Raw genomic sequence first — 22,118 nt, 5'->3', positions numbered from 1 at the left:
GGCCTGTAGCTTTTCTTTTTTGAGAGGGATGAACTGGAGTCCATGGAGTAGTATGCATATTTGTAGTGTGTGCCTGTGTTGAATGTAACGGTCACAAGGGCCAACGGTCATGGTAAAAAAAATATGTTATTTTATTTGGAGCACTGGGTGAAAAATAGAGCAATGGTGCTAGTGTGGTGCTGCGGAGCACCCCCTTCTCCAGCGTGTGGCAGCAGGGAATTTTTCCCTGACAGCCCTTAGCACCCCCAAAAACAGCACGCTGGAGCTGCTCAGGCCACCCTCCTCCCATAAACTTGGGGTCCAGACAGAAAGTTTGGGACGGTAAAAGGTAGAGGAGGCAAGATGACGCGTGCATCCGATGAGATGCTACCGAACTGCACAAATACATGTGATGTGCTGGCGTGCTGTCGATGCTTAGACCTTAGATGGTGTAAAGTTTTTGTGTAAAGTGTCACATCGGATATTATGGCACACATTTGAAGTATTAAATGTGGACTAATTATAAAATAAATTACATAATCTGTCTGTCAACTACAAGATAAATTTATTAAATCTAATTATTTTATCATTAGAGCATGTGTTACTGTAGCAGTTTAGTGTCTAATCAGATATAATTAGGCTCATTAAATTCATCTCGCAATTTACAAGCAAACTTTTGAAAGTTTGAATTTTGAATCTAAACAAAGCCGCTAGAGAAGTCCTATCCACCACTCTGTTTATTTGAGCTACAGCTCTTGTAACACTCTGTTTATTTGAGCTACAGCTCTTGCAGCTTTTTTGAAAGCTGCTACTGGCCTTTTCTTCTGTAAAGTTAATACTAACTTTTAGACGATTTTCTAGATTTAAAAAGCTAAAAAAACAAGCTTTTAAGTTTCCATATAAACTCAGCTTTTCTGAACTTAACTTTCCAGAACGCTGAAAAGTTGCCTAAAAACTCAAACAAATATGCCCAAAGTCTCCGAGTAACCATGGGTGAAATAAATGGTGTAGTAGCAGGATACGAGGGTTGTTGGCTCCAACCGATTCAAATTTATACCTATTTCTAAAGTAAGATTTCCACATAAATTTTTTGTTTGGTCAATCTCGTATTATTAATAGATGTGATTTAGTCTGTCCCGTATGCGAGTCAGACTAACTCACTCCGTCTACTATACTACTCGATCACGTAAATTCGTACAAATTAACGAACAAACGCCAATACATATCAAATACTTATATAAACTTTATATGTAACAACATACGGGTATAATTGTCTAGTCATTCATAAATCATACTACGCCAAGAATCGTCTAACCATCGATCACTCTCTGGCTTTCGAAAGCAGTCGTCGGGAAGGTCATCTTTCAGCTGCCTGCGTTTATTTATTCTTTTCTGAAAGTTACAAATAACTCACCCATTGAGGCGATTATTTTTTTATTAATCGAGACGGTTACAAATAACTGCCTCGCGAAATCATTAACCGAGGCGGGTATTATAATACAACTGCCTCGATAAATTAGACCCAGACGCCCAGCCCACACCAGCCCACTAGCACCTCCAGCATATAAAAGCAACCACAAACACCAAATCACTCACCCCACACCCACCCATCGGACTCCCTCCATCCTCTCTCCCTGTATCTGCCCACGCCCCACTCTCTCGGGCCTGCAAGCCTTCTTCCTCCCTCCTCTCTCTCTCCTCTCCGTCCCGCGCCCCTCCCTCCCTCTCTCCTCTCCGCTGTCGATTGCCGAGCTCACGCCATCCTCGTCTCTTCCAGATCCGGCCTGGCGCGAGGCCCGCCCGTCTGCGGTCACCTCCTGAGCTCGCACCGGCCATCCCCATTCGCCGAGCTCGCGCCGGTTGCCCTCCTCCCCCGCCGAAGCCACTGTCCTTCGGATCCAGCGTGCACGAGGTCTGTCGCGGCGGTGGCGTCTCGCTCGTCCGGATCTAGCACCCTCCTTCCCCAATGGCGCTGCCATCCTCCGAATCCGGCGCGCGCGAGGTCTGTGGTGTCAACAGTCTCCCTCCTGCAGATCCGACACCCTCGAATATTTTTTTATTTTTAACCTATTTTTCAATTTTATTTTAAAAATAACCCACCCGGATATATATTTGCAGATCTAACCCTTTTGGTCGTGTCGGTCTACGTGGCGTGACAAAAACACTCTGTCGCGCCACATGCATTGGCGTGACAAGATGTGCCACGTTGGCACGCTTCGGAGCGCTCGGAAGGGGTCTGCCAGCTCATATTCCATGTGTCAACCTTGTCACGCCACTCCCACCGGCGTGACAGTACAGCCTTGTCACGCCACCCCTGCTGGCGTGACAAGGTCTGACTTTAGAAAAATCATATCTTTTTCATACGAACTCGGATGGAGATGATTTTTATACAAAAATTGTAGCTCTCAACGAGATCTACAACTTTGTAATTTTGAGTTTTTTCATTTGAAGTCATTAAGATGGTTAAATAATTGATTTAAACTTTTGACAGCATATTAAGCACTTTACTTCTATCGGATCATCTCTAACTTGACATGTTTATCATGGCTCTACAAATTAAGTTCTATATAATGTTTGATATATGAAATAATATGGACTAAATAATAATAGTTCGATAAGAGATACAATGAGAAATCAAACTATATCATCATTGAGTACGGAATATAATGCAACACTCTAGGTATTATTAATTATAGCTTTAACTTGTGAGTTGGTCCATGCTAATAGCGTGGCTTGTTTTGCTACATTTTGTTTTTTATTATAAATATTTTGTTATAGCAGGCTATTTTATTTGTTCCCCTAGAGTTTGTTCTTCAACCACAATACATCACTAAGTCTTATTATACATATTTTCACATTGCCTATCAAATTATGTGCATATACATTATATCTATTTTGTACAAATCAACTACGAAGTTACATGTGCATATGTACAACCGTTTTGCCACCACCACCTGTATGGAGACTTCTCTACTACCGTTGTGCCGAATTTCTTACGGTCCCTGACGTTGTTGGAAGCCCATATACAGATAAGCATATAAAACAATCAATAATTGTGTCATTCTTTTTCATCCATATATTATGTTGTTTTGACCCATCATCATGCCCCATCATTTTACTTCCATCTATCTGTATCAACCTGTTTTGATCCCCATTAGACGTGCCATACGGCGTAGTTTTGATTGGGTGGGAAAGTCTGACGAATTTTTGTATTCGGCATGGACTCTATAATTATATTCTAATTTTTTTAATTCTTTAATTATGAAATTAGATATTTTTCAATTGTATATGATATGGCCTCTTGAGTCAGTTTAGATCATTAGTTCTTCGTAAAATCCAATGGTGTAAATCTTTCTCCTTTTTAGATTAATGTATAAATTTCTAGACTCTCTCGACGAACGTGGTGACTCTCTTGTTTTTCTATAACACTTGCTTATTAATATAATATATATCTAGAGTGGTGGGACCATGGAGGCACCTTGAGCGATGATCTCGGCTGGCCAAACCAAACAGTGCAATCGATAAGCGTTGCGCTGACCAAAGGAAATACAGTGAAAAGAAGGTCATAAGATGGAGAACAACAAAGTACTCATTTCATATAAACCACTTAATTACTAGTATAAAACTTATACATTTATATCCTTTTCAAACTGTTATCATATTTTAAGATCTTAATCTTTCAAAAAAATACTTGATCTAGTTTATAGCTATAATTAATATCTAGGGTGTTGCATTATATTTCATACACAAGGATGATATAGTTTGATTTCTCATTGTATCTCTTAACGAACTATTATTATTTAGTCCATATTATTTCATATATCAAACATTATATAGAACTTAATTTGTAGAACCATGATAAACATGTCAAGTTAGAGATGATCCGATAGAGGTAAAGTGATTAATATGCTGTCAAAAGTTTAAATCAATTATTTAACCATCTTAATGACTTCAAATGAAAAAATTCAAAACTACAAAGTTGTAGATCTCGTTGAGAGCTACAATTTTCATATAAAAATCATCTCCATTCGAGTTCGTATGAAAAGATATAATTTTTCTAAAGTCAAACCTTATCACGCCAGCGGGGGTGGCGTGACAAGGCTGTTCTGTCACGCCGGTGGGAGTGGCGTGACAAGGTTGACACGTGGAATATGAGCTGGCAGACCCCTTCCGAGCGCTCCAAAGCGTGCCAATGTGGCACATCTTGTCACGCCAATGCATGTGGCGCGACAGCGTGTTTTTGTCACGCCACGCAGACCGGCGCGACCAAAAGGGTTAGATCTGCAAATATATGTCCAAGTGGGTTATTTTTAAAATAAAATTGAAAAATAGGTTAAAAAAATCGACACCCTCTTCCTTCCGTCGACGTGATGTCCCTCCCGACGGCCCGGCATGTCGAGGAGCGCCACGGCGATGAACCGGTGGTACAACCTATGGATGGGCTCGTCGGGCCCGTGCATGGACTCGCTAGACCTATCCATTGGATTTTTTTGTTTTTTTAAAAAAAAATTGATTTGGAAAGTGGAATGCAAAGGGGAAAAATGGGCTCGCGTCGCCACCCGCGCGGGCGACCGAGCGGACCTCCAAACCCTAGCCGCCGCCTCTCTCGTCTCGCCTTCTCCCGCCGCGCTGCCGTCTGAGCGGGCTGCCGGCATCCCGTGCGGCCCGCGGGGAAGGCGGCAGCGAGGCCTCTTCCTTCTTCTTCGGTGGTTCCAGGCGGGCGCGGCCGCCCGTGCCGCCTCAAGGTTGCTCACCGGCGACGCGGCGGCCGCGGCTGGCCACGGATCTGGCTTTGCCCCGGCCGGATCCGGTGGCCGCGCGATGGGAGGTGCGTGGGGGGCAGCGGCCGGCGCTGGGATGCGGCGACGGTGGCGGCAACCGGCACGGACCGCATCGGCCATGGCTGGCTCGGGGCTGGCGCCTGCAGCATGTTCGGGCAGGCAGCGGCCGGTCCTGGCGGGCTTCGGCCGGCCTGGGCTGACTGCGGCCGGCAGGGGCAAGCTGCGGCTGGGCCGGGGCGGGCGTTTGGCTGCGGCTACGGCGGGGATCCTTTCCCTCTCTCTCCGCGATGGTATTGCTGGGTCGGCGTTATCTTGGTGGAGTCGGGTGGTCTGTGCTGGGCGTCTCTAGCACGGAGGCATGCTTCAGGCGTCGTGGTGGCGCTTTGGGCTGCATCGGGCCTCCTTCCGGCAGTGACGTTGCGGAGGCGGTGGGGAAGTGGGCTGTGCAGCAGGTTTGGGGTGAACCGGGCGAAAGCCTTCACCGACATCTTTGGCAATGGTGGCGGCGCCATGGTGCGTCGCTTTTCTCGCTGGGGGCATCATTGTGGTGAGCTCCTCTACCATGTTGATTGTGGGTCTCGGGTGAAAACTCTGTCCAGTTCTGGACGAGCGACGATGGCGCCACCAGCGTTGCGCCCTTCGCGGAGGCGTCGCTTTTGAGACCCACAGCGATGGTGGAATTGCGCTTAGTCTGTGTTGGCAGGAAGGTGCAGAGGGACCATGGGTGTTGAGATCTTGAGCCGCTGCATGGTGCTGTGGTGACTCCGGTGTCAGCTAGACGGAGGTGTCGCTCTCATAGCGGTTTTAGATATCTGAGTCCTTGGCAGAGGAGTACGAGGCGGTGGGAGAGGCGAGGCCCCCACGCAGAGTGGCCAGAATCAGTGTTTTCCATCGTCGCTACGACGGGAGTGTTCTGCTGAAGATCGACTGGGACTGAGGGATTGACGATCGTGTGTGGCTTGAGGGCGATTTGCCCATGGTGGAGTTTCGAGTTGCCGCTATGGTTTGCAGTGAGCCGCGTTGGTGCAGCACAGTGTTAGCGACAACGGCGCAGCTAGCAATGGCTTCTTTTGGCTTCTCTCCCAGTTTGTGGTGGTGTAGCATTTTGTTGTGTGTTGTTTGTGTGCATTGTTTGGGTGGTGACAGTGGTGGTGTTTTCGACTCGGCGCATGATGTAAACTTGCTATCTTCTTAAATGACATGGCAGTGCTCCTGCCCTTTATTTCAAAAAAAAAATGATTTACCAAGATAGGCATGAAACCATCTGGGTTAAGGTCACGATTATATGTGTGGTCCGAGGTGGTTGCAAAAACCACCTCAGTTAATGCCTTTTACCTGCCTCCGTAAAGTTTTGTGTAGTTGTGACAATAGCACAATTGTACATATCCATCTTTCCTAAAAAAAAGTGCAAAGAAAGGAGCATAACACTTCTGTTATATGAATTAACAGAAGACACTAGGTATATTATTTGCAAGATACATCTAAACAGAAAGAAAAGAAAAAGACGTTGGCCTGCATGTGTTATCAATCTTACTAACCAACACAGACTTTCATATCCAGTTGAACAAATTATCAAGCAGCCACCTGTTCCTTCACTTGAGCAATGCTGTATACACCGGAGTACCTGAATGTACGCTTTAGAAATTGAGCTGCCACTTCCATGGGTGGGAAATCTTCTATATGATGGCCTGCTGGGAGATCGGACGTCAGAAGGGCAAACTCTTCTCAAGTTTTCAAGAGTTCCTGTTGCTAACCACAGAAAATTGCAAGTCTTTGTATTCCTAAAGAAACATATTGACAACCACCTCGTGCAATTGAGACCACATATACTCTATTAGCGTGAGGTTAAACACCTGAACAGAAGAACCAAACTGTCAGCAGATGAATGAGTCAAAATTCATAGAAATATTTCTACCAAGTACTAACGAATAGTATCACAGGAGAGGGAAAGCAACATGTTGTATTAGAGTCAATTTCTCATCTCCTACAATTTTTTTTCTTTTTTTGAAAAACGATAACCCTGCTTTTATAGAAAGCCATAACGGTATCTCCTAGAAAATTGATCAATCCTAGTTCCATTTCAAAATAGCAGACCAAGTGTCCAAGTTAAAGATGGATCATCTTTAACAAATAAGATCCTTCAATATTAATAACAGGGGAACATAACGACTGAAATAACAGTGCTATTGAATCCTTCAATGGACACCTATGTTTAAACAGAGATAATATGACATTTCGGTAGTATCTCGTCGCAGCAACTAAGTAGGAGTAGTGAACATCTTTATAAATTGGCTTGACAAATAGTGTATTACATATTTTTTCCTATGATAACTTTGAAGTGACGAAAAAGGTAGGGAAACGCTGGGAACATGACCAGATCAAATATCAAATTCACTTGTGCGCTTTTACAGATCCAGAAAATGCTGAACCAGTAATGATGCACGGCAAGAATTTTCTATAATTGACTTAAACCTATTAGCTTGGTAAATCTAAACGTGAAAGTTGATCTCAAGCAGCATGTGTGCTAGTATCAGTGCCAAATGAAATATAAAATCTTAATTCTGAGACCTGAAGCTTATCAGAATATAAAACAAGGAATGCATGGCTGCGGTTGTTAACATTTTTGGATGACTCCCAAATGATTTTTAGACATGTCAGCTTTGTAACCTTAAACCCCAAAAGCTGATATCAGTGCCAAAAATGTCACTGCGATAATCAGTTTAAAAAAAATAAATTTGAGCGAATAAGATAAGCCAACCCCACCTTACTACACTAAGCACAAAATCTTAGTGGGAGTAGCAGCAATGTTTTATTCTATCTGGCTATTTAGTAATGATATTAGTTCTAACAAAAAACCTATAGTGCCTTTTATGCAGCCAATATTAAGGGCATGGTTCGTAAGGCGTCGCCTAGGCAACGACTAGGCGTCAAGGCGCCCTCGGGGTGGTAGGTGTCCCCCTCGCCTTGCCAGGATGTGTATGGCCGCCTCAGGTGCAAGGCGTCCGCCTGGGCATCCAAAGCATCCTCTGGACGCCATGGAGGATGAGGTGAGCGCCCTCCCTAGAACCGTGCAGGAAATCGAGCGGGCAGGCGGGAAATCGAGCGGGAAACAAAGGGAGCGCGGGAATTGCGGCGAAATCAAGTGGCAAAAGTCCAATGCTGGCTTAATCGAGTGACGGAAGCAAAGAAGATAGGGAAACGGAGAAGAGAGGTGGGAGAACTCGTGCGGTGGGGCGGATCTCGGCGAGGCAGTGACGGCGACCCCACAGCCTCGCGCATCTCCCCGTCTGCGAGGAACTACGTGGCCCTGCACATCTCCGCCGATTTGTGAGGGCCTGTGCAGCCCCCTCCTCTGCTGCTCCACGGCCCCGTGCGGCCCTGCCTCTACTGTTCCGCTGCCCCGTGCGGCCCTGCCTCCGTGCACCTCCTCTGCTACTTCGCTGCCTCGTGCGACCCCTGCAAGCCTGCAATGGCCAGGTAATTCCATCTCCAATCTCCGGTCTTTGTTCCCTCTGCTTTGCCGGTCATGCTTCCCTTTCCCTCAACTCTACTGCTTGTGCTCTGCTGGTTGTGCTTCCCTTTCCCTCAACTGTACTGCTTGTGCTTGGATGCTTTCTTTGCTTTATGCCTCTACCGGTAGCTTTAGTTCATGGCTCTGTCTTGGGACAAGAGAAACGATGGCAGGAGCAATTGGGAAGGGAAGAATGTATGGTACAACAGCTCAACAAAAGTATGTATATACTACTAAATTTTGCTGTCATGGTATATTTAGGATATGTCTATGGCATCGCCTCACCGCGCACCTTATACGCCTAGGCGTTGTGAGGGGGGTAGGTCGCCACGAATTGCCGCAGCGCCTTAAGAACCATGATTAAGGGGAACGCCTGGCTCAAATCCTGGAAACAATCAAAAGGAGGCGAAGGGATGATATCCAGATTGCTTGTCACACTGTGGAAGTGGTGGCTATGGAGGTCTACGCAAAGAATGGCTGGCGATATCATTTCAGATTATATGCTTGATATGAGTTATCAAGTAGTCTGGAACCTTGTGCAACTATCATTTTCCAAACATGCTGACATGATGATACAATATCGACAATGGTGGTTTGATTTGGATGATGCAAAAGCTCGAAACTTCATCCCTTTTCAAAAAAGAAAAAATCATTACACTTGGAACACTCATGTTCTCTAGGCGGCACAGCCTGGTCAATTGCACTTTATAGGACAGTATTGACAATTGAGGCTTAATTGGCATGAGTTACCAATGTGTAGAAACCAGACAGGACGCACAAAAGGCTAGAAGCTACTTTTCGACCAAGTCACCTGTTCATCATATCATCAGAACTTTCAGGATGACCTCTCAGGGGAAGAACTACTTGGCAAAAGGCTAGAAGCTACCACTCAGGGAAAGATCAACGACTGTAATTCAGCAAAATTCAATGAAAATGCCAGTTAGATGGAGCTTTTAGCGCATCTATGCTTTGACAAAGATTACTATTTTCATCATAAAAAACAGAGAAAGAAGCAAAACGAACATTTGGGACCAGAAAACTTGATTGTATATCATATATGCCGCAATAGGAATATCAAGATGCTGTAACAACTGATCAAACAAGCTATCCTCCATATAGCTTGTTGCTGCTTCCAACTAAACTATCCTCCACACAGATGACAAGTGGATTAGGAGACAATAAGTTGTCCGAACTCGGAACTGGAATTGATGTGGGATGTAATTGGCAATTCGACACGCAGTTGACAATGGCCAACCAAATTTAATCAACATGCAATACAGAAGTTGTGAACCACCAGTGCATATGTAGGAAATCCATAGCTTGCCTAAATAATTAGCCAAATAAACAAGCAACTTCCAATGAGCCTGTCTGAGCATACACTATTATGTCTTTCTACTTGAATTTTTGCAATTCCCTTCCCCATAAGCCCCATCAGTAGACAGCACAGCACAATGTTTTCCTAAACGTTAAACGGTAAACAGTCGGTCACCCTTTGTTTAGTGTTTAGGCCGTTTAAACGGTGTTTAAACATAGTTAAACGGCCTAAACGGTTTGGCATATTAACATTAAAATATGCATATTTATGTACTTAAATGTCAAATATGCTAGAAAGTCTACATATTTGCACATGTAAAAAGTAACTATTCTGCCAAATAATCTTTCCGGAAGAAATTTAAATCCCACAACATTTCATATACTTACGGTGCTACTTGGTTTGGTATTGATTGTGGTAGTTGTAGTCCTCCTATTGACTAGATTATGAATTAAATGATCATCTAGCTCATTTAATCATGATTAACTCGACTCTGTTTAGACGATTTAGACGGATTTTAACAGTTTAAACAGTCCAACCGTTTAATTCACCGTTTAGGGCCTAAACGACACGGGTGACCTCTGTTTACTGTTTAAATGCTGTTTAAACGGACTAAACGGCTGTTTAGGCGAACAGAGGCACAGCATAACAATGCGAGAGATCTATTCAGAAGTGCACATAACACTATTGACACAATATGTCACTGGTTCTAACACCACTACACTAGTAATACTGTTAGGACTTGTGGTGACTATTCAAAATACAGATGAGTGGTGGTTCAAATATTTGAACACAATTAAGTGGCAACAGATTATAAGAATTTTGGCAATATAAACTTAGTCACTGTAAAATTCTTGCTGACACCAGACTCTTATTCACACAAAAATCAGTAAGGGGCTAAATAGACAAGCCAATAAATTTGAGTGGAGTCCACATGTAGAAAAGTATGCAAAGGAAATAAAAAGACATTTGTGGGATTGAATTGCTTACTTGCACGAAGCCGTGATATTGGAATTTCTTTCAACTCCCGCCGAATACATAGGTATTCACCAAGGAGAGCCATGATTGCCAAACCAGCGATATTGACAACCCACCATGTAACTGAAGCTGGCCAGCCACCATAAACAATACAAATGAAGAGATGGATTATGTAGAGGGTTGCTGCAAAGTCCAAGCACTTCTTGGCTCTCTCAATCACATAAAGCATGAATCCAGCACTGCCCAAGCAAATCATAGAAGCAATATTAACAATAAACCATGTCTTGCCAAAAAAAAAAGTAGAAGAAGGGTTGCACAACTTAAAAGGGATAATTAACATCTGTCTGCCAAAGCAAAAAAAGGATCGAAGTGATTACTTAGTCCTTCATATTGTTGCTTTGGATTGCAATTTTTAAGAAAAATGCAGTCTTGAAAAATTAGTCTAAGCTAGAATCCAAATATACTAGTAATTGGAATTCTGTTATTTTGATACTTGCTCGAGATGGAAGCATGGACAGCAAGGTTAGGAAGAATAAACCATCCTGCAGATTGTGCATATGGCTTGTTTGTTCCCTTAGTAAAAATAATTAGAACAAAAATGAAATATCCGGATGAAATCCATCTCTACTATAAGCAATTATGGCTCAAGAATAAACAATTACTCTCAAGCATAACCAGAACACCTATTTCATAGGGTGCAACCACTACACAATGGAAGATTAATGATACAATGCTCCTATCCTACAGGAAAGATTTGTGCCTGCAATCAGATTCTTCAGAGCTCTTGCGCTTAACTAGTGCCCCAGGAAATGCCTACTAATTCACGCAAATTTACACTTCTAAGTTGCTGTGCCTGCCCTAAACGCGCAGATCTGGAAACATAAACGCCACATAGCTTTGAACCTAACAGCCGTAGCTCTCGCAACCAGAAGCGATTAGCCCCCAAAAGCACACGCGCCGGACAGGTATATATGGCGACATGGCGTTCTGAGTCTTCACAGAAGAACCCATTCCAATCACAGATCAAGCAAGAGGACGGGGAGCGAGAGTAGGGAGCGGCGGCGTACCCAGCGACTGCGGCGAGGAGGAATGAGGCGATGGCGCACCACCCGGTGGGGGTGCGCGGTGTGAGGGTGGCGAAGTCGAAGAAGTAGAGGAGGGTGAGCCGCGGGACGCGGGTGCCGACGAGGAGCGCCATGGAGAGCCCGAGGGCCAGGTAGTAGAGGCACTGCAGGCACACGATCTGCGACACGATCAGCCACGGGTCCCACACCATCGCCCCGTAGAACATCTTCGCTCCCCGTCCCCGTCCCCGCTGAACCGGAGGGAAGGAGGAAGGGATGCGGCTTCTTCGCTCCCCGTCCCCGGCTTCTTCTCGAGGGGAAGGAGGAAGGGATGCGACTTCTTCGCTCCCCGTCTCCGGCCCCGCTCGCCGGAGGGAAGGAGGAAGGGATGCAGCTTCTTCTCTCCCCGTCTCCGGCCCCGCTCACCGGAGGGAAGGAGGAAGGTAGGCGGCGGCGGGCGGTGGTTGGGCGCGGATCTCTTGGCGGCCTCGGGTTGTCTGTCTGGGCCGTATGCGGGAGGAAGGTGTTTGTTGCCTTTGATTGCCCCCTGCACTGCTGTGTCTGCTGATCAAGAATATGCTTCGTCTTTTTCTTTTTCTTTTCCCCTTCTACTTCTATTGTGGCATTTGCTGGGTTTTTCAATTGAAGTTTTGGGTTTTTTTTTGGCTGGAGGGTGGGTCCAAGGGAGTGCTGGGTGCAGCCAGCTCGGTTTGCTCCTTGTGCTTGCTCCTTGGATCCGATCAGTAGCTGTCAATAGTTTAGTGACTAACTATTAGCTATACTAGCCAACTACTAATTATTCGCTTAATTCCACTGGCTGGGACCGGTAGTTGGTGCTAATTTATTATAAGAGAAAAATACTATTGACTGGTTGGTGACTTGACGAGGACATCACCTTCTCGGAAACATTAAATTCAAAGGTGAAACCATTCGTTATCATGATTATATTTGATACATTTGATGAATTGATGCTGCGCCATGATGTGCTTTCATTGTCATTTTCAGAAATACATACATGGATCAAAAAGATTATTGAACACACATGGAAGGCGTGGAGGATCAAGGAAGTTGATTGGGGACCGGTTCCATGTATTCCCATCGTCCTCCACCAGGCAACTATGACACTTTGGCATGAAAGATAGAGATTGAATCCAACACGTTTTGGAAGGGTTGGATTCGGACTGCTGGAAAGCGTCAACTTGTGATGGCTACCACGACTTTCATATGGACTCGGATTGGGGTGTTCTAGGACTTCATGGAAAGCTTATCAAGTCTACTTTCATATGGATCCGACCTCATATCCATATCTGCTCGGAGTCGGCCGCAGTCATCGATTTACTACGGAGACCTTTTCTATCCACGGTGCTGCATCACTTGATTTTGACCCATGGGCCGTGTATCAAGTGGGGCCCAATAGGGGCATGTCCTAGGGTTTTGGGACGCCCCCACCTTGTCCTGGTCGTCCCCTACCTCCTCATATACTTCTATAGTTGCCATAAACAGATTGAGTTTTGTTTAGATCAAGTTTAGCCTTTGCTACTTGCTTGTAAGCGCGCGTGCTGGTCCAGCCGTCCGTCTTCGAGTCTTCGGAACCCCACTTCATTCGTGATTGAGTTTGAGATTGAAACACTTCATTCTCATCTAGTAAATTCAGTACTTGTTCCATAATTGTTCTTGCTAGTTCTTCGATTGCTTGCAGGACATGTGTCCTAGTGGCCGGGTGACGCGCTCCACAAGATCGCAGCATCCATAGGAGGTGGTGTATCGGTTGCTAAGGTGCAGCGTCCATTAGAAGGCTGTAGTCGGACCATGAACGTCGTCTCCTCCAATCGAGTTATCCCTCACCCTCTCATCGAAAGATCGAGCACAAACCCTAGCGGGTTCTCATCATGGCTGATATTGATTTGGTGTGAAAGAAAAAAAACAATGCTGGCTGGCTGACAAACCAGTTGAATGGAGCGATTGTCATTAGTAATAGTGGGTTACAAAACTACTACTACAAAGACGCCTTTAATCACATGGCCCATATGTTTTCCAGTTTTTCGTACCACAATCATGGGCCTCAGGGAGCCCAACATAAAAGGCCCACACCATTGTTCTCAAGAAAAGAAAAGGCCCACACCCAACTTAACCACCACCTCGCTCCACTCGAGACAGGCCGGACAAGCCCCAGTCAGTCGGCTGCCGCACTCGCCGCTTCCTCTCCCCACCACCTCCCCCCAAAACCCTACGCCGCTCAACCATGCTCCTCCGGCGACCGCTCCAAACCCTCACCCTCCCCCTCCTCCGCCGCCACCTCGCCGCAGCCGCCGCGGAGGCGGTCGCCTCCCCGCCGGACCACCACGGCGCCGACCCACTCTCCCCGCCTTACGACTACCTCCCGGGCCACCCGCGGCCGGACCCCAAGCACGACGAGGTGATCCTCGCCGTGCCGCGCGCCTCCTCGGGCCGCCACGTCGCCGCCAAGGAGCGGAAGGCCGGGCGCGTCCCCGCCATCGTCTTCGAGCAAGAGAACGGCCAGGAGGGTGGCAATAAGCACCTCGTCTCCGTGCAGTCCAAGCAGATCCGCAAGCTCGTCGACCATCTCGGCCGCTCCTTCTTCCTGTCCAGGCTGTTCAGACTCCAGGTCTGGTCAGAGCACGCAGGGCAGGGAGAACTCGTCGAGAGCGTCCGCGTCCTTCCGCGAAAGGTGGGTGCCTCTTCCGTTGGATTGGTGGCAATCGCTAATGTCGATTTTGGCCTGTCCTGGTAGAGCTTGCACAACTGAGATGATTCATTTGAATGAACTGTGTCGTTTGTGACTCACCGGCATTTGTAGAAGATTAGTATATCGTTAGGAAACATGGATGAGTGTGTTGGATTGAAATAATTATGTTTTTGTTCTGGAATTGCTCCATTTCTAGGTGAACGTTCAGGTCTATCAATGACGATACGCTTGTTGAGGAATGAGGAAGGCAATGTTGAATGGTGGCTTTAGAAGGGTACATACGGATGCAACGTGAAATGACATTGCAATTGAAGTAGCTTGTTATAATCTTCACTTGCTACACTGGTTCAGAGGTGTCTAGGCATAAAAACTCTGTTCTTATTCCTGTGGTTCTGCTTTTAGGTTAACTTGGATCTAGTCTTGGAAAACCTGAAATTAGCCAATAAACTAGGCGTAAGGTAACCTTGAAGTGATCAGTAATGCCAATTAGTTTCTGTTCTGCAATGCACTAGGACCCCTTACCTCAATGGGTGCACCGTTTGCAATGCCATTCCTCAAGAATTGTCTGATCTGTCCTTATTCAATTGATAGTTCTTGCAGTAAGTTATGCATGCACATTTTCTTATGCAGTAGGACCCATTTTTATTTGCAGTTGCAGGTTCAATTGCTCCTTTCTATTGTTTAGGGTGTATTCCTGTCTTCTTCAGTATTGATTCTGAATGATTTAGTTACCTATTTGTCCTTCTACTATGGCTAGTAGCATGTATTTCGCAGTACAGAACTTTTTACAATGGATGCTCAAGAGCAGATGACATTGTACAAATTGATTATTGAACAATGATATAAATATTTTTGTTCCTTACCTTCTATGTACATTAACATGATTACCATGATGACTAATGGGGGATCTTGTTTGAATATATTCAGGTGCACCTGCATGCGGGCACCGATGAACCTCTGAATGTCACGTTCATGAGAGCCCCTCCTTCTGCACTTCTCAAAATAGATGTTCCTCTGATGTTCATTGGAGAGGACGCCTCACCTGGTCTCAGGAAAGGTATATAGCACATTTTGATGTTCTATCACTTAACACTAAACTAAATGTCAAATAGAAAAAGTGTCTTTTTTCCCATATCAATATTAGGCCTAAACCTTAATGCTAGACACTCACATTGTATAAGCTTGTTATCTTAGGAACAGAATTAATTATTAGAATATTTGGGTTACTTGGCATCAAGAGCTCATTTCTATCGAGCAATGCTAAAGTAAAGAACTCATTTCTATTGAGCACTGCATAATGGTTCTGTATTCTTTTGGTTCATTGCTATGTTCTATATCCATTCATTTTCATATGAATCAGTAATTCTGTATTCACTGAGTTTCCCTTTTCAAAAACTCTGTCCACAATGTTTAAACATCACCTGCATCATGTTACATACCACTTTAATTCCTTTTTTTTTTGGCATAATCTGCTCGGGAGTTCCTTATTCATATCTTTTGTTGTTTATCAGGTTAACATCTATTTAGTAATAATCCAGACTAATTTGTTTACATTGAAAATTCCAGGAGCTTACTTCAACACCATAAAGCGAACGGTCAAGTATCTCTGCCCTGCTGACATCGTACCACCATACATTGAAGTGGATCTGAGTGAGTTGGATGTAGGACAGAAACTTCTGATGCGTGACCTGAAAGTTCACCCTGCATTGAAGCTGCTTCAGTCACCTGATCAGCCCATTTGTAGTATTATAGGATCAAGGGCTCCTGAACAGAGGAAGGGAAAATAACTTGATCCATGTATGATCTATTTTGAGCACAATAATGTTCTTTTTTTTTTTCTTGTTCGAGCTATTCGAGTCTTAATCCTCCTACTCTTAGGATGAATTGTAGTCACATACCACCATTTTACCTCAAGAAGGAATGTTTCAAGCAGCCACATGCTACAGCTAGAAGCCCTTGCAGAGTTGCCCTAATATTTTGTAATGTTCCACAAACTTCCAGCGCTGCAAGCTTTGATGAAAATGGAACTCTTAATGAAGTCTTGATTGTTTGAAATCTGATTCAGCATAGCATGATCTATACTTAGCATAATTGTGTAAGAATGATAGGGAAAATATGATATTGCCTTTTGCCATTGTGTCAGTGTGAAGTAATGTCTGTATCTGTGTGATCACCCGTTATGCTCTAGGTCCTGAACTATGAGGCATATTCGGTTTTTGCAGTTATGCTTCAGAAGTTCAATGAGCAATGGCCACGGCTACAACTTTTTTTTTCTGCGCTGCTGGTAGTCATATCTGGCACTGGCAGCGAAGATGGGTTACCTAACGGCCGTCTTATACCTCGCCGGAGAAGGTAGGACACCAATGAAGAAGGCGATGCTGCGATGGTTGGTAGGGAGAAACTGTACATTCCACAACCATAATTTGGCTAAGTCCTAAATGATTGGAGTGGTATTTTCATAAGGGCAGTAAAAAATAACGGTATTCCAGGAGATTGACACCTTCAAACAACATGTGTTAAAAAAATCTTATAAGCTTTTCAAAAAAAAATCTTATAATCAAATTTCTGGTTCAGTCATGGACTGAAACATCACCTGACACTACCAGACATCAAGGTAACAAGGTGCAGAGAAAATGCATCCCAACTCTCGAGTCCGCACATGCCAAGGAAGACAACAAACCTGAGAGCAAACCTTAGCTCTCCTGTCACCTGCAATGACATCTGACCACTACTATGGCAAATTGGCAATGGAATACAAAGAGGTAAACCATGGAACGACAGTGAAACCCAATGAAGACGCAACAAGTTACATGCTAAATTACTCCAATACAGGTTCTCGAAGTTTATCTATCTAGCCAGTCACCTGGAAACTACTGCAAAGTGTTTCTGATTGATGCTGATGTACTCACTCTGATGTTAACGATTGCATGCTTGCATATCAATACACATCTCCTGCCAACAATCAGATATTGCTTGGCGTGTGATGAGCCCACATCATGGAATCAATTGAGAAAACAAGTTAAGCAATAGAACATTTATTGATATCATAGTTTACCATTTTCTTTCCAAAATACATACTGAAAACATAGGTTCAGATACATGATAGTAACAGAAGCGTCGAACATCCGACAGCCACTGAAAATGAGGTCCAAACAGCCAAACTCAAGTTCAGACACGCACACGCACACGCCCATCTCCGATCAAGATAATAATATGACCAGAGGTACCGTCATTCTTCGGAGTCCTCCAAAAAATTTGAGGATCCAAGTAGGCAAAACAAAGAAATCAATAGGTGAGGTAAATTCATCAGCGCCGCACAAACAAAATCTTCAGGCAACAACTCCGCAAACATGATCACATCCATGGCTGCAACTTATTAACCTCAGACAGCACTTCAGATACGACCATATCAAGTTGTTGCTGATTTCACTCAACAGATCAGTTGGAAAATAGGGCCATTGTCCAAAGGTGAGCTGCTCGGAGGTGCAGGCTGATATATCATGGGTTCACCTTCTTCCATCTCATCTTCCATGAAATTCTCCCTGCACTCTGTGCTGCAAAAGGCTTTGTCACCCCTGCAATTGATGAAACACAGAATACCAGACATTAATCAACAATCAGAAGAATCACATGCCTATTAAGCAAACAGGAAAAACACCCGTAACAGTGGTTCATTTACTACACTTGATCACTTACTGATAGATGTAGATATCTCTCCCTTCTTTCAGCTTCTCACTGCAAAAACTACAGAAGCTCATGGCACCCTCTTTCACAAGAGGAGATATGTTCTCCTTATCCTTACTTTCACCAGGCATCAGGTGCTCAGCTTGAAGCTCAAAAACATGATCTCCAAAAATGTGGGTAGTTTTAGGGTTTGGGCCCCGGGAAACAACACATGTGTAATCCTCTGAATTGACAATGTCATCAAGGGACATGATACTACCCTTGAGTCCGTCAGACATATTATCATCCTTCTGTTCAACCTCCCCAGCTTGAACAGGAGCAGTGGAGCTGTTCTTGCGGGATAGATTATCAGTAATCCTCATATCAGATCCAAGGAGGACCTTCCTACCGCCCAGAGGGGTGGGATTCTCATCAGCAAGGGAATCAACAAGTCCAAGACCAACCCTGCCACCAAGCATGATCTTCTGGTTCTGGCAGGCCTCAAGGGAAGATGATCCGGGTGATTTGTTACCAAGGCCTGCGAAGAACTTGAGGTCTAGGGGCGATGTTGGACTGCGGACCACATCCAATTCGCTCAAACTGGTGCTCAGTTTGATAAGAAGGTCAGGGACTCTGAAAAACCCCATCTTTTGAGCAATCGAGTCAGAGGAAGCTTGCAGAGCCGAGGAGTCAGTTGCCATTTGGTCGCCTCTAGCTTTCTTGGCACTGCAGTTTTGGGGTGTTAATAACTTGGTTGTCTGGCATCACCTTTTTTTAACATTAACAACTTAACTAAGTTTGATTCGTACCACTACCAGTTTCAACCAAGAAATTTTACAGGTGCACTCTAAGTTTCAGAACACATAGCAGGAAAATTAGAATCAGCTGAATCATAGCTTCTTCTTATGGAAAAATCAATCCATAGCAATAGCAATTAGTACTTGTGCAATCAAAAAACTAAAAAAGGTTTAATGAATTCGAGTGCAGTACAGCATCTTTTTTCTTTAATAGATTCCTTCGCTTGGAAGCAATACATATTGGTGTCAGTGAGTAAAGCGTCAGGAGAGGAGTAGCAGACAATCCAGACGGGCATCATCACTCAAGAGAATCCAAGCAAAAACAAAAGGATATAAACAATCCATAGCAATAGCAAGCCAGGCTTTAGTGATTAATCAATCATCAGCATCATCTCACTCTCACCTTCGTCTCACCAGCTGTTCTCGCGTCGCGGAGATGTTTCCTCACAGCAGCCTCCTCATCAAGTACTGAAAAAGCACGAACGAAATCAAATCATCAAATCAAATTAGCACGATTTCTATACCCTCAGGAAAATTACAGCGGAGATTAAACCCCTCCAGAAAAATCCGCAGACCGAAAAAAAAATCCAAAAAAAGCACGCCCACGCCGAGTGATCGAACGGAAACCGACGAGGGGATAAACAAAATCGAAGAACTCGAAGCAGATTGAAAACCCGCCGACCTCGCGAACGCGTCCGGACCAGTTCTCCCCAGAGGGGGAATGCAGGTCCGAGCACCCCGAGCCGAGGGCAGGCAGAACCGCGAGGAATCAAAGGAGAGGCGACTCACTGCCCGTCTCACCCTGGTCTCCTCCGCCTGCCGAGCGCCGCACCAGGTCCGGGTGGGTGGGGGGAGGAGGGAGACTTGGAGGTCCCGGAAAGATGAGGAAGAAATAGAGGTGAAGCCTTGACAGGGGAGAGGACAGAGAGAGAGAAAAAGAAGGTTTATGTGACGTGAGAACTTTAGGCTCTACTAGCAGTTGTTGGACCCTACACTACTCCACAAAATTTGTTGGTGGCCCCGTTTTTCCACTTTCTCTCTCTACTTTGGCCCCGTTTAGTTTCCAATTTTTTTATAGTACCTATCACATTAAATTTTTAAACACATGTATAAAATATTAAATGTAGTTAAAAAAATAATTAATTACACAGTCTGACTGATTCTTACGAGATGAATCTAACTACATTAATTAATTTATAATTAAATATTAATTATCAAATAATAAGAAAATATAATACAGTATCCAAATCTAAATTTTTTCACAACAAAACTGAAAACACACCCTTTCTCTTTCTAGGGGCCTGCTCCCCTGTACTTCACTCGAGCAGCCCATTGTTTTTCTAGAGAGAGGGAGAAATATTCTTCTTCCTCTCTCTCCCCTAGAGACAGAAAAGAAAGGAGAATAAAATAATTGGGATGGGGAATGATGGAAATGTCATATGCAGCAGACGCAGGACAAGTGGCCGTTGATTGAGATGATGGCTTGTTGGATTCATTGGCCCTTTTTCTAGAATGTTGTATTTTTTCTTGCGGGAAAAGAGGTAGATAAAGTGGAATTAAAGGTGCTTGGAGCTTGAGATTATGATGTCATGTGTGTCTTGATGTGGAGATTTGATTTGTCATGTTGTTGGTCAGCCAGAGGAGAGAGAAAGAATCATCATTAAGAAAGGGAAGAGAGGAGAGAGAAAAAAACATGCTACTCCTGCTAGGGTTTGTGACTTTTTTGTGTGCTTGAGAGAGTAGAGAGCTGCTTTTTAAATCTGTGAGGTGAATTTTTGGTGTTTTTGGTTGCTGTCAATCGTTTGGGGTTTGCAGGCGGTGGTGGTGGAGTTGCCAAAGGAGTAGTATGCTGTCAAAATCTGCTTTTTTGACTTGGTTTATGTTGGGGTCTCTGTCAGGAATTGTGCCTCAGTGCTTCGTAGTCCACTTGCCAGACAAATCTCGTCCGCATCCCGTTTGAAAGTTGAAACAGCTTGTCTATGATAATTATTTTAAAGACATAGTACAGATTTTGTCTCAAAAGGAAGAGCAAGAGATTGTGTTAGTGGAGGCTGGAGACGTCTTAGCATTCGGTCACTAGCGGTGACAAATCTATAAAGATTTATCTTTTAAATGATAGAACAAATAGCTTATGGATTTATTTCACCAAATAAATAGCTCATGGATTTATTTTTTAAATGATAAAACAAATAAAAGACATCCAGCCTCCACTTGCGACCCTAATTCGATAATTTTCGATCAAACACTTATGCACCCTCCAACTTGCTACTAAATATACGACGTGTTTACCGAATTCCAATTAAATGCTTATTTCTTCTCGAATTAGTACATTTTAACTGAATTCCCTTCTCCAAAGCCTTTCTTGCGAACAATGTCGTCGTAAAGTTGTTTTAGTGGCACCTTAAAAACGGCTTAATCATGTATCCAACTTTAAGGTTTTCCGCTTGGATTTTCGGTCTGCAGTCTGTACTACCAGTAGGCATTCTTTTCAAAAAGCCCTTTTGAATCACCGGTTGCTCGAGGCCAAAGCAAGCAACAGCCGAACGCTGGGAGGCCGATCGAACAACAGCAACGCTCCGACTGCCGGTAAAGGGTCATCCCATGCTCAATGAGTTAATTCCCTATATGCCATCCAAAAATTAGATTCATCCCCTTATGTGCCATTGAAAATATAGCCATCCCTTCAATGCCATTGATTTCTAATTTTTCATCCTTTCTGTGCCATTCCGTCAATTTCAAAAGTTAGCTGTGTCTGACATTGTCTATCTATCGCATTTTACTTTTTCCTAGGGAGTTTTCTACAAAAGTGCCAAGACACAGATGTTCTTGAGTTTGGCTTTCACATTTTTGCGAGGGCTTAGGCGTAAAAGTCCTCACGCCATGGGCTAGGGCTGACCTTGGGCGGCGGCGGCTTGCTCCCCTTGCCGGAGCTCCGGCGGCCGGGGCTTCAAGAAAGGGTGCGCAAGGGGATGGAGAGCCCCGTGCCTGCTCCCTCCCCCTTCCTCTCCCCACGCCGACTTCTCCTCCTTCCCTGCTCTCTGGGCGCCGCCCCTCCCCTGCTCTCCAGGCGGCGAGGCGGCCTGCAGGTGGCACGGCAGCCTGCGCGGCGGCCTGCGTGGCCGGCCAGCGCGGCGGCGGGGTAGGCTCGCAGCCAAGGCACGGGGAACGGCCGGCGGGCGGCGGCGCCCGCGCGAGGGGCATGGCGGCGAGGCAGGCACAGCCGGTCGCGCGCGGCGGCAGCCCGCGCACCGTGGCGAGGCCGGCACGGCGGCGAGGCAGGCGCGACCAGCGCAGGGCGGCGAACGGCTCCTCGCGGCGCTGGCACG

General features: G+C 45.0%; 3 protein-coding genes across 6 annotated transcripts; 1 reads left to right on the top strand and 2 right to left on the bottom strand.

The window, feature by feature from the left end:
- Positions 1-6,046: 6,046 nt before the first annotated feature.
- On the bottom strand, positions 6,047-12,193 carry LOC120672768 (protein SYS1 homolog). Of its 2 annotated transcripts, none has more exons than XM_039953342.1 (3): positions 11,629-12,193; positions 10,574-10,800; positions 6,047-6,613 (listed from the first exon to the last, which is right to left on the bottom strand). In XM_039953342.1, the coding sequence occupies exons 1-3, from the start codon at positions 11,850-11,852 to the stop codon at positions 6,606-6,608; spliced, it is 459 nt and encodes a 152-aa protein (XP_039809276.1). In that variant the 5' UTR covers positions 11,853-12,193; the 3' UTR covers positions 6,047-6,605. The 2 variants fall into 2 exon arrangements, with proteins under 2 accessions (XP_039809276.1, XP_039809275.1); XM_039953341.1 differs by lacking the exon at positions 6,047-6,613 and adding an exon at positions 6,620-9,178 and having other exon boundaries at positions 11,629-12,177.
- Positions 12,194-13,781: 1,588 nt separating this feature from the next.
- LOC120672767 (50S ribosomal protein L25-like) lies at positions 13,782-16,392 on the top strand. Its single transcript, XM_039953340.1, has 3 exons — positions 13,782-14,314; positions 15,260-15,389; positions 15,899-16,392. Exons 1-3 carry the CDS (start codon positions 13,868-13,870, stop codon positions 16,117-16,119), a joined length of 798 nt encoding a protein of 265 aa, XP_039809274.1. The 5' UTR covers positions 13,782-13,867; the 3' UTR covers positions 16,120-16,392.
- Positions 16,393-17,351: 959 nt separating this feature from the next.
- LOC120672766 (FCS-Like Zinc finger 10-like) lies at positions 17,352-19,737 on the bottom strand. 3 transcript variants are annotated; one of them, XM_039953337.1, is made up of 4 exons: positions 19,582-19,737; positions 19,196-19,260; positions 18,029-18,721; positions 17,352-17,907 (listed from the first exon to the last, which is right to left on the bottom strand). In XM_039953337.1, exons 3-4 carry the CDS (start codon positions 18,694-18,696, stop codon positions 17,763-17,765), a joined length of 813 nt encoding a protein of 270 aa, XP_039809271.1. In that variant the 5' UTR covers positions 18,697-18,721; positions 19,196-19,260; positions 19,582-19,737; the 3' UTR covers positions 17,352-17,762. The 3 variants fall into 3 exon arrangements, with proteins under 3 accessions (XP_039809271.1, XP_039809273.1, XP_039809272.1); XM_039953339.1 differs by having other exon boundaries at positions 19,594-19,734; XM_039953338.1 differs by having other exon boundaries at positions 19,475-19,693.
- Positions 19,738-22,118: the final 2,381 nt, after the last annotated feature.

This window comes from Panicum virgatum, chromosome 5N (assembly GCF_016808335.1).
Source record: "Panicum virgatum strain AP13 chromosome 5N, P.virgatum_v5, whole genome shotgun sequence".
Classification (NCBI taxonomy): Eukaryota; Viridiplantae; Streptophyta; class Magnoliopsida; order Poales; family Poaceae; genus Panicum; species Panicum virgatum.
The sequence above is the reverse complement of the archived record's forward strand: the minus strand, read 5'-3'. Positions and strand labels throughout refer to the sequence as shown.